Raw genomic sequence first — 15,069 nt, 5'->3', positions numbered from 1 at the left:
TTCACTCACAGGGTGGTTGGGCACTGAACAGAATTCAAGAAGTGTTTGGACACTCATGTTCACATGATGTGACTCTTGGGGCTGGTCCTGCACAGGGCCAGGAGTTGGGCTTGCTGACCCTTGTGGGTCCCTTCCAACTCAGCATATTTTGTGATTGTGTGATGAGCAGAGCCTGGTGTGTGTGGAGGGGAGCTGCCCTGTGTGCAGCTGTTTGCTCTGAGCTGAATACATTCAGTGTGTATAGACAAGTTGGCAAATTGCTCATGTTGCAGAGAAATGAGCTGTGATGGAAAATACAATAGATGTTTAATTATTTCAGGGGAAAACCCCACGTTATGAATATCCTGTGTTTTCATGTCACAAAACAAACAGAGCAACGAGCCTGACCTTTAGGCTATTTTGATTTCTGGTGGTTTTTGGTTTACAAGACTTAAGTAATTTAAAGTTCAATCACCTGGGCTGTTGTGCTAAGGGATTAACACATAGTGACTGGCATCCTACTGTGCCAGATGTAACCAGGACTAACTTCTCCCTTGCTTCTGTCTGCTTCCCTGCATACAGCCCTTGCTGTAGGAGGCCTCCAAGTCATGTCATGTCAAATAATGCATGGTCTTCAGAGCTCACTGGGGGAGAGAAAAGTCTGGGAACAATGTGAGCAGGCACAGCCAGGCATTTCCACTAATTGTTGATGTGGACGATGGAACACAAAGCAGAAGAAGGGAGGGGGGAATGGAAATGTGTCTTGGTGTGGAAACAACTGTGTAAAAACAAATATGCCTGGACTTGCTTTTTGGGAATGTAAATGCAGCACAGGAGAACTCCCACAACAGGAATCTTCTGCTTTGGTCTGCCCCTGCCAGATAATTTTAGAAGGTTTCTTTTTTTATTTATGTACCTCTAGAGACTTTTTTGGCTATTGGGGGTTGTGCACTTCAGCAACCTTAAATTGTAACAGGTAATTGCACTTTACTGCTGAGATAGCTTTAAATTATCTGTTACTTTTTGTTTCTGGTTATTTGATATTGCCTAAATATTGGAAATGGAAAACTTTAATTACCTAATTATTAATGTAACATGGAAGTGGTGTTTCAAAATATATCCTGGTGGAGTTAAATATCTAAGTATCTCTCTTCCATACTGTGTACTCCACATACAGGGTGGAGTGATTTCCAGATGTATAAATGTATAAAATAAGTAAAATAAAATGACATATTTGGATTTGGGTGGGGGAGCATTATCCATAATGGCAAAATAGAATTTCCTCTTCAGAACTGTCATGCAGAAATATCTGTAATGTAATTTCCTTAAACTCAGAAACACAACAGGTAAAGACAGTGATGAAGGCATGACCATTTGGTAGGATGAGCCTGAAAATGGCATATTTACCCTATAAAATGGGAGCTATATGGAATTAGCTCAAAATGAAGTTAATAAATTTGGTGAGATTCATAAAGTAAAATTAGTAGATTTATGTTTCACTACAGAGTGGAAATTTTTGTACACAGGTAAGCTACCAACCCATGCTGGGCTTCTTCCTTCCCTCAAGATGGAAAGATTTTTACATCAAGGGAGCAGAAAACACAAGTGATGCTCAGGGCACTTGCATGTTCACCTGTGCCTGAAGCACCATCCTACCTGTGCAGAAAGCAGAAATTTCTGCAGTGAGATGCAACAGCTGCAATTGGCAATCAGCACAATGCAACACAACTGGGGAAAATCCAAATGCTTACTTTGTCCATTTCCTAAATGAATTGCAAATGTCTGACTGAGCTGAGAACCATTATGGAGGCAAGAGGAAAGGGAATGGCCATCAAAAACACCAATTTGTTGATTATATAATGGATCTGTCATTAGTAACTTGATCGTGCCAATGCAATTGCTTTTTTTCCAAGACAGATACTTGTTCTTACCAGGACTGATTGAAAAGCACTCTGATTATGCCAAAGTGTGCTTTAAATGGAAAGAGGGAGATGGAAAACTATTTAACAGTAGAAATATGATTGCTGATAGCATTGCAGAAAAGTGACAAAGCAGAAAGATAACATGGTTTTATCCAAGCAGTTAGATTGATCCCTTTTTAGTTAAAAATAAACTCAGTGCTGTGAAAGTTATCACAAGGACAGCTGTAAAGACTGATGATGGGTCAGAGTGAAAATTGAGTTCATTCCATGACATTCATCACAACAGTCCATTGTGGCACTTCTATTTTGACAGGCAGGATTGGCCTCCCAGCAATTCCCATTGCAAATATTTACCATTGCAGTGTGGAAATCTGACTTCCTGGCACGGGGCTGGGAACTTCATTTCACAGTAATCTCCTGAACATCTTTGCTGACTAAGGCTGATTCTGAGCAGGTTGCCAAAAAATCTCAGCTTCTCCACCTTCTTCCCAATCTTCTGGTTTTTACTCAGATTTGTCTTTATTATGTGTTCCTATTTTTGTAATCCTGTGATTTCCAGCAGCCACTGTAGCCTCCACACAAGTAATAATTGTTTATTTAAACTTTGTTGTGCAGGTGATGACACATTGGGACAGATTGTCCAGAGAGGATGTGGAGTCTCCCTTGCTGGAGATATTCTAGAATGGTCTGGACATAATTCTGTGCCATTTGTTCTGGGACGACCCTGCTTGAGCAGGGGGCTGGAGCAGATGTCCCTCTGTGGTACCTTCCAACCTGACCTGTGAATATTCCCTGAGCTGCATCCCCTGAGCCAAAAGCAGTAGCTGCTATCTCTAGAGTTTCCAAAACCTACCACAAAATATGAAGAACAAAAATCAGGCTCACAGAATTACATATTGAGTCTTTATGGAAAAGATTTTTAGATTTGTTTACATTCCTGATACATGGGCAAGCTTTAGGGGTGAATATCTTGTTTTTCAGAATTTTGGTGACTTTGCTCACTGCTGGGGTACTTAATGCTAATTTGTGCCACAAAGTTCCTGCTATTTCATGGAGGATTCCCACATTAGCATTTTAGGGGATTTAAAAATTATTTTATATGGCTTAGGTAACCTGTTCAGTGCAGAGCACAGAGCATCTTCCTCTGCTGGAGGAAGATTTCTGAGCAGCTTTCTGAGGTGCTCACCACTAGATCTGCTGAGTGCCATTCTGGTGTGACTTTGCCTTAGCAGGAGAATTTTCCCTGTCACTGGAGCTGCTGTGGACACTGGGGCTGGAACTGGAGAAGATCTTTCTGCACGGGATGGAAGTTTAGGATTTCATTATGGCTTTGTGCAGTTAGAGAGATAGGAGAAGGAGCCACTTAAAGCTTGTGAGTGTATAAAGTATAAATGAGCAAAATATGGTGTACCAGAAATAGCTCATGAATGGATACCAAAATATCAGTATCTTTAGGTTTGATTTTGCAATAATTCCATTGGACAAACAACCAGGTTTCTTCTAGTTGTTCTGCTGAGAGCTTTCTCTCCTTGCAGACAAATTTTACAGCTCTGCTTACCACAAGTGTTACCACATGTGAGAGGATTGTGCAAAGTGTGTGCTAGAAGAGAGCTGTGATGGAGATGGGGGAGTGAAACCAGGGTACAGAGGTAATATTTATGGCTAATGCTGTGATGCACCCTCTCTGCTATTCTGACTGTGTTCCAGCTTTAATTCTGTGGCTGTGCTCTCAAATGGGGAGGCAGGTAAGAGGCTGCACTCACTGTGAGCCAGGAAACCTAAAATATCTCTTTTACTTTTGGCCAGTTGCCCAGACCAGAATAAATACATTCAGCCTTTCTCTTTCACATCCCCATTGTAGAGACAAAATACAAAAAGGCCAAACAGAAATCTGACAGACCATATTTTGTTTATATAGAGGCTTGGTAACTGTATGAGATGAAGAGACAGTCATCAAGCTAAGTCCTGTACTTTATATGGATTTATAACAGCCATTTAAATAAAGTATGCCTTGTTCTCAGGCTGAGAATTTGTAAATTCAAACTGTTTTATGCATGTTTCCATAATATATGGGGGGTTTTATGTGCAGTACATAGATTTGCCTAGATGTTTTTGTTGTTGGAATGATCAGGGTGATTTAGTTAATGTTGTTTTCTTTTCTAAGCATCATCTCAGAATTTATCACGATTTTATTAATAGGAAAAAACCCTTCTTTTATCTGTGATCTGTGCTAATTTGTACACAAGGCCAGTTTGAGGGAAAGGTTGACTTTTCTGAGAAGCTTCCAGAAGTTCCAAGAAAGGTTTATTTCCATCTGGTTATTTCCATCTGGCAATTAATTAAAAATAGGCCTTAAAATTTCCTATTTTCTTTTCTAGGATATTCTGTTTCTCAGGCCTTTCAGCCTGGCTGTCTGTGAGTCTGATGCTGTGTCACTTTACAGAGCTGCTCTGTGGTCACAGAAAAGCTCTGTGACTCCAGTGGAGGGACAGGACTTGCCCTGATGGCTGGAGCTGGAGTTCTTGGTCTGGCACATTGGCTGGGCTTCACAGCAAGTTTATAGCTTTGGGAAGGAAATTTTATTATATGTTCTGGCATAAGCTTTAACATTTTCTTGCTCTTTTTTTTGTTGGGAAATTACATGTAAAGCAACTGCAACTGGTGCAACATATTTCTGTATTTCATGTATAACTTCAAAGCAGAGTGAGGCTCAATGTTTATCTCAGCTAAGTCTTTTCCAAGTACATGTATTCATTAAGCTGACCATAGAAATTCAGTCAAACATAAGCTCAGCTATTGCTGGTAATTCATTAACAGATTCATCTAAAACTTTCTCCAAAGCTTTAGTTTGTGAATCAGGTCATGAACATCTCATTTCCTCACCAGTCCAAAAATACACAGTCAATTTGGTGGTTAAACCAGGTTTAGCCAGACTGAGCAGCAGCACAACCTCCTAACCACAAACTTGCTTTACCTTGGATCCAGCTGTGCTCCTCCTTCCGTGTGGCAGGGCTGAGGAGGAAGGGACATCCCTGAAGTGTGACCATGGCAGCCTTGACCTGACACCCTGATGGCTTTGTTCTTCATCCTGAGGGGAGTGTGTGGCCCAAGCCAAGCTCTCAGTGCACTGACCTTTGGGTGGTTCCTTACTTGGCTGGGAGCAGAGTGTGTGGGGTGAACTCTGGAGCTGGTACAAACCTTTGCATATGAAAAGCCCTGAAGTGCTTTAGGAGTTATGTTTTGTCATACATGACTGACATATAGATGGCTATCTTAGATATCTGGGGCAGTGATCACTAAATGCTTTGCTGGTGTTTAGCAGTGCTAGGAACATTTATGCTGGAATTCAAGGAAGTTGCTTCACCTGGGCTACATGATAGGGAGGACTTTGCCAAAAATGCCAAGGGTGGAACAGAGTTTAGAGTAAAAGTTTGTTTTCTAAAGAAAACTGTTGTGAGTCCTGAATGAACAAAAGAAGGTTACTTCTGTTGGTCTGGAGAAAACATGGTTTTGTTCATTCCATGTAAACTCAATTTCCTCTGTAGCACTTTGCCTGCCTGCACTGGCCCTGGCTTGTTTCCTGGTGAGCCCAGGAACATCAGTGCCCTAACTAATCTGGATCAGGAATGTAAGGAATCACCAGTCATTGAACTGTCAATTCTTGGACACATGCAAATCCTGGTTTCCCCCAGTCTCATCTTGTTATCCATGTGGTATTCAGTTTATCCTCTTGCAGCTCTTACCAGACAAGTGTGCCTTCTAATATCAACCCCCTGTGCACTCAAGGTTTCACTTACACCTCAGACACTGGGAGACCTGCTTTATTTGCTCTCACCAAAGAAGTGGACTCTTGGAGGATATCCAGGTTTTTATTGAACAGGTATTTGATCCAAGCATTTCTTTTAAAACTCTCCTCGAAAGAAAGCCTGGGGAAGAGCCAACATAATAACCCTAATGCACTGCCCCCCTCCACATCCTTCCTTCTGCAAATTTCTAAATGTTTAGGAGAAATGGTTGATTTAATGTCACCCTGGAAGGATCATTATTTCTGATGTGAAGCTTGGAAAGAAAAAATTTAAGAAGTAATTTGCCCAAGACTGTAGCTTGCTGGAAAGTAGAGCTCAGTGGTTTCCTAGTCTTACATGTAAGCTAAAAACCCATCATGCTTAAAGCCAGGATACTGCAGGTAATTCAGCACTGCAGATGGCTTGGCCCACTCCACTCCTGATTCTGCACTGTGTGGAGCTTTCCCTATATAAAATCATCTGTGACCATACATAAATGGTTATAGATATATAGATACATAGATACATAGATACATAGATATATAGATATATAGATATATAGATACATAGATATATAGATATATAGATATATAGATATATAGATATGGCTCCCTTTGGCCGCAGGAGTTTACCTGGGATGAGATCTGTTGCCAGACTTCTGTGTCAGTACATTTACTGCCTTCAGTTGTGGGTGAAGCCAATTTGACTCACTTGAAGCAAAATCAAAGAGGACCATGAGCCTATGGCTGCCTATAAAACCTCCCTTCCCTGCCATTCATGGTTGTTAGGGCTGATGGAAATGAGCCAGCGTTAAATAAGGGTGGGAAAGCATCGCCCTGCCTTAAAGTGAGTACAGCTGCACTTTTGTTACTCCAGTTATATGCAAGGGCAGGCAGTGTTTTGGCATGCTCTGGGCTCCTGAAAGCACTGCTGGGGCAGCAGAGGAAGTGACTCCCACTCTTTGAGAAGGCAGGTCAGCAGAGTCCCAGAGCTGCAGCAGCTGGAGCCCCTGGAGAGCCGCGTGTTCCCTGAGCCCTGGGGAGCGCTGGGGAGGAGCCTCTGCCAGGGGAGCTCACCGTGGGAACTGGCTTGGAACCTGCAGGGATGGGGACAGATCCATTCAGAACTCCCCGATGAGGGCCTGATTTTTCTGATTGTGATAAAAGAAATCAGCCATGTGGCTCAGACAGGTAAAAGCTGGGACTGTGGTGGTGGCTGGTCAAATGCTGGAAATTTCAGTGCTGTGCATTTCTAGGTGGCCTTTCCCATCCATTTGCAGGAAGTTGTTTTTTTTCTTTTCTTTCTCTGTCCTTGTTTACTTGTAATTTCACTTTTAAAGCTCTTCCTTCCTCTTTCTGGGCTTCTCTTTCAAATCTGTTAAGAAATTTCTTTCAGATTCACAGAAACGGTGTTTGCTTGCTTGTTTGTTTTTCCAGGCTGTTCAGTAGGCTACAAAGATAATTTCTGCTTGTTGGTTAGTTTACATAGGATACTCTTGTTTCCCATTTGGAGTCATTACACAGCTCTTCATCAAAACTTGGGACATTTGAAACTCTTAAATAAGCAGATGGTACATTTTTATGAGCATGTTATGTCTGTGTGTAGGTGGGTGTGCCTGCACACACCCATATTTCCATGTGTATTTTTTGCATATAATCCTTGGGGCACATCTGATCTGAGGCTTTTGAGAAGGACCAGAGCCATGGCATCAGGGAGCAAGGATTTCTTCTGACACATCTGGTATGTTTTGATGCAGGTGTAGCCAAAGAAGATTATCACACTCTGAACATGGAAAAGTTCACATTCTGACATAGAATGTAGCCACAGGTTGTGTACCAGACTCTTTCTAGATTTGGAAAACAGTTCAGAATTAACCTTTCTGAATCATCATATATTTTTATGTTGACCTCACATTATACCTAGAATGACTCCTTTCCCATGTGTGTAGCCCTTCCTCATCTTTCAGTCTTTACACATCAGAGCTGATTTTCTTCTGGAGATCAGTCAGTTATTGGGTCTCAACAGGAGGATCAGAGTTTCTTGAGCCTAGAAACAAATGCTGGAAATAATTATTCTTTATTTCCCTTCTTGATTTGGTGGTTGCATAAAGCAAGAAGGAGCCTTCTTTGAGTTGCCATTTATTTCCTACCTCCTGTAGGAAAACCCTTTAGGCAGTGCCATCCTATCTTCCCTACAATAAACTCCAACAATTTGCAAAGTGGAGATGTTTCTTACTCTCATTAGAGCTTTCCTCCAGAACATCACTCTTTTTCCCTTCCTAATTTCCAACCTCAATTTATGCACAATAACTTTCCATTTTCTAATTGCGCCCACAAAGTGTCCTTTATCTCTTCTCCCTTGTTGCTGTTTATACACCTGATGTAACTGAGGAGAAGGATCACACTCACTGTCAGCTGTCAGCTGCAGAACCCAGAGAGCCAAACTCCTTCAGTCACGTCCCATGAGGGACAATCCCTGCTCCTCTCCCCACCAGAACATTCTGCTAATGCACCTGTTGCCAGCTGAATGAGCCTTCCCTGAGCAGATGACCAGAGCTGTACACATTATTCCAGATGAGCTTTCACACTGCTTATATATATCAATATGGGATTAAAGCTTTTTATCTGTTCTGATCTGTGCTTTATCCATGGCAACATTACCATGACAGCTCCCAGGTAACCTTTTGACAGGGGCACTTCAGTTTGTCTCTATCCAGCTGTTGAGTGCTCAAGTTTTAGACAAAATTATAGTCCTTGAATACATAAATGAGGGGTTAAGGACTAAACTAATTAAATTAAATTGATTAAATGAATCTGATTTCTATTCCTCCACTTGCTCAGATTATCCAGTGCTTTTCAAGAGAGATCCTCCTGTTTCTCTTAGGGAGTGAGCCCAGTATCTTGGGATCATCACCCAGGTGCCTGCTTAGCTTAACACGCTGCTGCTGTTTACCCAGGTTTCAGGAAGTTGTTTCATGGAAGGATTATTGCTTCTCTTTGCACTGGGGACTTGAAATTCCTTGTTGTCCTCCAAGATGCCCAGGATGCCAGCAGGAGAGAGCACAAGAGACTTCCCTTTTCCTCAGCAATGTTAGTTGGCACTTGAGTGGCAAAGAAAAACAGCAAGAGGAAGAAAAGGGGGTAGCAAAGGTTTTCTGGGTGCAAACTAAATCTTGGCAGAGTTTAGTAAGAAATTGAGATGCCTCCCACAGCTGTCTGGTTTATTGCTAGGCCAAAGTTGGGCAGAGTCTCACAGAGATGGCCTAAGACAGGCCAGGAGATCCCACCAGATTTCATGGTCATAGTGACAGTTCTTTGCGATTCCATATTATATTTTTTTATTTGACAAATAATATTTTAGTAAATAAATATTTTATAAATATTTTTTTTCTAAATTTTCCTTTTTAATCTTAATTTTAGCTAGAACTTAACTTGAAAAAATTTATACCATAAGGGAACACCTGTCATTTTTGTTGAATTACAGCCTGCTAAGACGGGAGTTGTTTTCTAAGAATTTGTGTAGCTACAGGTTTTATAGCAACCTCTTGTTGCAGAACTGAATGAAAACAGATCAGTTTTGTGCAGGAAGGCAAAATAATTATCTGACCAAGTTGTTAAGATGGTATTTAGCAAGTTTGCTTGTTTACTTAGGACTACATCTGTCCTCCTTGCAGCAGTAGTAGCTGTCTAGAGGTTTAAATTTACAGTAGAGGGAGTGACTAGAGCAAGTGGAGGGAGTTGATGTTGGGTGGTTTGACTAAAACAATGTGATCTTTGGAGCTAAACCTGCTTACTCTTTTTCTCCCTCTGTTCAGGATAACCTGCTTTCCACATTTTTTTATTGATGGGGTGCATACTTTTTGAAAGAAACTGAGCTCATGTAAAGTAGAAGTTGCTGGAATTCTCTTTCAGGGTCCTCTTCAGCTGTCTTGAGAGGTTGATAATGCTTGGAATAATTTTTAAAGTTTTGTTTCCTTTTTTTTTTAATGCTACACTTTATATTTCATATTCCTTGTTTCCCTGACCTATCTCCTTTTATTTTAATTTTATTTTTGCTATCTCTTTTCTCAGATCTCTTTGAAGGGTATGAGCTGTCCTTTTTAAGTGGTGATATTCAAGGGAAATAAAAGGTTAATACAAGATCTGGGCAAATAATGATTCATTTCCAACAGTGCTACCAGCAGAATTGGCTTTCAGCTGCATTGTGTGCTGAAAACTGATGACTTACAATTGGCTAAAGCTGAAGTGGGGCTGGAACAGCTGTGGTACAGCAGGGCAGCAGAAACTTGCAGAAACAACTGGATTTGTTAAAGCTGAAAAAGAATGTAATTTTCGTCCCCTCTTGTGTAAGTAGGTGCTCTGAAGGTTTTCTTGTGCTGTTAAATGCCTGCTGAGGAACAGCAGGATTTCAGGAACAAAGCTGTTTGCATGTATGTATACTCAGATAGTGAAATGTTTAGGTAATTGATTTGGTAATACTTAAGCTTTAGTAAAGTTTGGGGTTTATTTTCTTTTCTTATGGACTTAGTGCTTGTGGCACTGAATTTGCTGGATGGACATCCCTGTAGTGCTCCATTTATCCAGGGAGCAGGTGCTGCCAGTCCTGGCCTGGCATTTCCTTTGGCTCTGCTGCCAAGATTCCCTGGAGAGGCAATCTGTCTGTCCACCCCACCACCATCCTGTGGAGGTGGGAGAAATTCAGCTTGGCTGAAAGCTGTGATAGTTTTGTGTTGCAGACTCTGGACCATACAAAATTCAGCCAAGTACAAATTCATCTGGTGGCAGTGAAGCTGATTCATGAGGGCACTGTCAGGGAGGGCATTTGCTGTGCCAAGGGAGCTGTGTCTGTGTGGCTGGTGATTCTGGAGAGAAACCAGCTGCTGTTATTCCTACCAGCTCCCCTTTCTGCTCTGCTTCTATTAGGTCCAATATTCTACCAGCGAGATAAGCTCTTCTTCTGGAAAAAAAAAATTTTCTTCTGTGAAAACACATTGGTTTGGCTTGGTTTTGTTTTTAGCACTACCTAGAGTCCTTTCATCTGTCCTGGTGATGTTGCTGCTGCTTCCCCCGGGGCTGCAGCACCCTGAAATGCGTCAGTGCTGCCAGAAATGCTGAGCCCTTCGTTGTTTCCTTAATCCCTGCTGACTCCGTGGTTTCTGGGTGTTAGCAGCAAAGTGCTCACCTCAGTAGCAATTCCACATGGGCCACTGGGCTTCATGGCCTTGCCTGTGTCACCACATGGTGTTAGAACTGGAGAGATCTTCCCTCCAAAGAGAGAAAACAAAGGGGAAGGAAGAGCGTAAGCGGCTCCTCTTATCAGCAGAGAAAGAGGATTTGTTTTCGAAGGCTAAGCTGCTAATGCTGAGTGACATCAGGAAAGAGATAAGAGAGCTGCTAAGCCTTTGAGGAGGGTCCTGGGGACAAAGTGCGCTCTCCAAGGAGGAGACAAAAGACAAAAGAAAGGAAAATCAAAACAGCTCTGGAAAGAAAAAGTGAGGCACTCCGAGAGGAAGCTTAGCAGAGAAGATGGGCAGCGGTGAGGAAAGTTGTGATGTCTGTGTGAAGGAAGCCAGGGCTGATAGAGGCTGGTGAAGATCATCCTCCACATAACAGAGATGAGATCCATAAGCAGCAGGAGAGAAATGTTAAAGGTAAGGGCCCTGATTTTCCTCACCTTCCTCCCAGCTATTTTACTTTAGCTGCCCTCTTTGGGAGAGTTGCATGTCTTGTTCCCATATAAACTCCCCTGGCTTGCATTTGATGGGTAACAAATAAGCTTCCAACACCAAAGGTAAAAAATATCTTCTACTGATGTAATTATTTCCTGAAAGAGAAAGAAGTATATGAAAAAGCAGAGAATGTATCCAAGGCAGAATGTCTTCTCAAGGAAAGGTAGTGCAGAACCAGTAAATGAGTTTGAGTGCTCAGCTGGGAATCCTAAATTACCTTCAGAAAACATTGAAATAAAGAAAAAAATTTTGCAGTGTGATGAGATTAGATGAACGGCCTAACGTAGAGGTGGCAGAAAATCTGACCTTTGGTCTTGGATGAGTAGACACCAGATTATCCATGGAATGAGAAGCTTCCAGTAAAGGCTGTGATAAGATACCTTTGCATTTCTGATAAACCTGAGAACTTTTTCAGAGTCAAACAGGATATTCTGAATAATGTCCTGACCATTGATGTTGTTCTGAGTAAGACATGATGGAAAAAACTCGTGGAAAAAGCAAGACCAGCTGACTTGAAGAGTTCACCAGGATTTCTGGAGTAGGTGATGGCTGTTACTGAGCCATTTTACCTCATTCCCTAATGATACCCAGTAATGCTGGAAATGGAGATCTGACACAGCACAGCCCTACACAGCCTTGTGTATTTTGGTATTTCCCCCAGATTAAGTTTATTTTAGCAGGCTGAAATTTTGACATGGGCATGATCTATCCTTACTCCTTGCCATGGATTTTGCTATATTTGCCATCTGAGCTTCTTGTGTGCTGGACAACACAAAGCAGGGCTGCTTCAAAACATAATAGTGGAGTTGTTATTAGTAGCTTGTTTGTTTGTCCTCAGGCCTATTTATAAAAACAGCCCCAGGCAGGGAATTCTGCCAGCAGCCCAACCACTGAACAATTACAGATCTTTTCTTGGAGCTGTGTTTTCCAATCTATGCAATAATTCAGCAGCAAACCATAGTCTATGAAAGTAGCCATTTTTCTGTGTAGCACTGTTTTTGTTGGTTTTTCAAAAACAAAAATAGAGTCTCCAAAGGTATCCCTGCTAATGCTAAAAAAAATTACAAAATTTAACTTACAGGTATTGCTGCCAGGTTAGTAAAACCAAGCCCAGTATGATATGCAGAACTCAAAAGGAAGTCACAGTGGTCAAGTAGATATTAATTTAAAACTATACATAGGGTGCAGTCTTGAACAAGGAATTCAAGGGACTGGCACTCATAAAGAACCAGGCCTTCTAGATCCTTCCTGTTAGGTTTAAGGAGAAAAACCAACCAACCACCAATAAAAACCCCCCAAAACAAACAAAGAAACAAACAAAAAACCAACCAAACAAAAAAACACCAAAAACCAAACCAAACAAAGAAACAAAAAAAACCCCAAAACAATGAAACAAACAAACAAAAAAACCCAACAAAAACAACAAAAGAAAACATCACCAAAACCCAAAAACAACTGAAAGGAAGAAGATTAATCTAATTTTGAAAGGACAGTGTAAAATCTGGTTTTATTGGTGCTGTGATCATAGAGTTCAGTTCACAAGTGTGATAAGTGGTTGATTGGGTTTGCATGGTTGCAATGCAGATGAGGTTTAGGAATTAGTGGATAGGAAACTACAGGGAGCAAATGATAAACCCTTGTTGGCCAAAATGGGATGGGAGGAAGTTGAAACATTTGGTTTTGTTCATACTAATGTAACAGCATGGAGTATTTTGTGAAAACAGCCTGATAAACAAGTCAGTAAATGAGTCTGGTGAGTCTTATGAAAGGTGGGAATGGCCAAATGAGACTTTGGGGGAAGTCCTCTCCAGTGGAGACAACTTTGCACAAGGCTGGGTCACTCCTCTGTACAAAGTTCAGAAGTCATGAACCAGAACATCTCTGCTTGGAGAGTGTGGGTTTGTTAAACAATTTGGTTGTGTTTCAAGGGTTTGAAATGTTCTTTCTGCACTTGAAATATGTGTCTGTGTTTGCTAGATATGACGCAAGGTTTTGGCAGTTTTGCACTTGATTTATAATTTAAGCCTTAAGGAAGACCTAGAATTTGGGATTTAACCCCAAATCACCATGAAATTTGTTAGGGGTTCAGGTATTGGGGTTTAAAAAACTGTTATTTTATTATTATTTTACTTTATTCTTTCTTGGAGGGAAAACAAAGCTGATCTGTCTGGCTGCTGTCATGGAGAGGTGTGGCAGGGACAATTTGTTCCTTAGATAACTTAGGCCTGCTTATATAAATACACCCTTGAAGCATTCAATCCCTCTATTGATGTCTGAAGATTGATGCAAATTGTGAAGTAGCTTAAAAATCAACTGCTGTGCAGAGCACAAGGGTTGGGAATGCAGAAACCCTGTGTTTTCCTGTGTACATGTGAAAAGTTGATCTGTTAAAGGTGTGACAGAAGCAGAGCCACTGCATCTCCAGGATGTGCAGCAAATTGGAGGGATAGGGAGCATGGATGTGGAAGCTCAGCACTGTCTGCTGCTTCTCCTTCACAGCAGCCTAGAAATGTGGTTGAGAAAGGTTTTATCCTAGGAAGGAAACTCTGTCCCTGTTCATTCCTCAGGTTAATGAAAAAACACCAAATATGTCATGCTTTGGATGTCATGGCTCAAAATCGAAGTCAACCAGTGCTGGAAAGTGAATTTGAAGTGTCTTGAAGTAGGAGCTGTGGGAGAGGGAGGAATCCTGTACCATTTGTAGAGGCTTTTCTCCTATGACTTGTTTACTCTCTCAAATGAAAACTAATACATAATATTGTATTAAGGAGTAGATGCAGACTTTAACAATAAAGTTTTAAGTTCTTCAAAGTCAGTGACCTTTTATATTTTTATTTTCTTTTCATCCCCTCCCGCCTGCCTTTTGCTTTGTCTTCTTTGGAGTTTAAAAATGGGGAGCAGCAGAATTGTAGCTTTCAGTCTCAGTTCCTCCTTTTTGCACAAAGCCCTTGTTGGAGTGCCCTGATCTCCTTCCCTACAGATTATTCAGCCACTCTTCTTATAAAAGGTTAAGATCTCATGGTGTTGAAACCTCTTGTTTACAGTCATTGCAGAACTGTAGTATGGAAATTTCCATCTGCAGCAAGATTAAAAAAAAAAAAATCCCTGCTGTTTTTGTGAACATTTGGATCCAAATAAAGAAATAGTGGTTGAATCAAGCATGTTAATTCTGACTAGCACACACAGTGTGTTCAACCAAAGAGGTCTAAGCCAATCCCCCCATACTCTGAAGGAATTACCTTATTCTGCTTCTCCAGGAGCCACAGTCTCACTTGCAGAGGCATCTGATAATCTTTGTATTGAGGTCCTCTAAAGTGCAGTGCTGCCTTCCTTAGGGAGATATGATCAAGGTAAAAAAATCACTGACTTTGGTGCCAGCAGTGGGTTAATTTTTCTTGTTGTTTAGCTCTTCCAGCTGTTTGGGCAATGCCATGTGCAGGGATGTACTTTTGGAGAGCAGTGTTCATAGTTCAAGGTGCCTGTGACAGATTTAAGTCTAGGATTTGATTGATCCTTCCTATGTTTTAGGAAGGAAAAGCAACCTGTGGATCCTACAGGCCTTTTGGAGAAACCAGACTGTTATCTTCTCTAAAAGCACCACCAGAGCTGCTTGTATTTCATATACTGTGCTCTATACATATCCAGTATTACAAGG

At 41.3% G+C, this 15,069-nt stretch overlaps 1 protein-coding gene across 2 annotated transcripts in view; it reads left to right on the top strand.

Annotated features, from left to right (window-relative positions):
* Positions 1-15,069, top strand: part of PRKAG2 (protein kinase AMP-activated non-catalytic subunit gamma 2) — a 222,517-nt gene that overhangs the window by 11,962 nt on the left and 195,486 nt on the right. Inside the window, exon 1 of one of the 2 annotated variants that reach the window (XM_064703865.1) lies at positions 6,745-6,876. The exons of the other annotated variant lie outside the window; for it this stretch is intronic. Coding sequence (XP_064559935.1) covers positions 6,862-6,876 — 15 coding nt within the window. The 5' untranslated portion in view covers positions 6,745-6,861. Of the gene's footprint in view, positions 1-6,744; positions 6,877-15,069 lie in introns of those variants that run through there. 2 annotated transcript variants of the gene reach the window in all.

This window comes from Zonotrichia leucophrys, chromosome 2 (genome assembly GCF_028769735.1).
Source record: "Zonotrichia leucophrys gambelii isolate GWCS_2022_RI chromosome 2, RI_Zleu_2.0, whole genome shotgun sequence".
NCBI classification, from domain to species: Eukaryota; Metazoa; Chordata; class Aves; order Passeriformes; family Passerellidae; genus Zonotrichia; species Zonotrichia leucophrys.
This window is presented reverse-complemented; position numbering and strand designations above follow the sequence as displayed.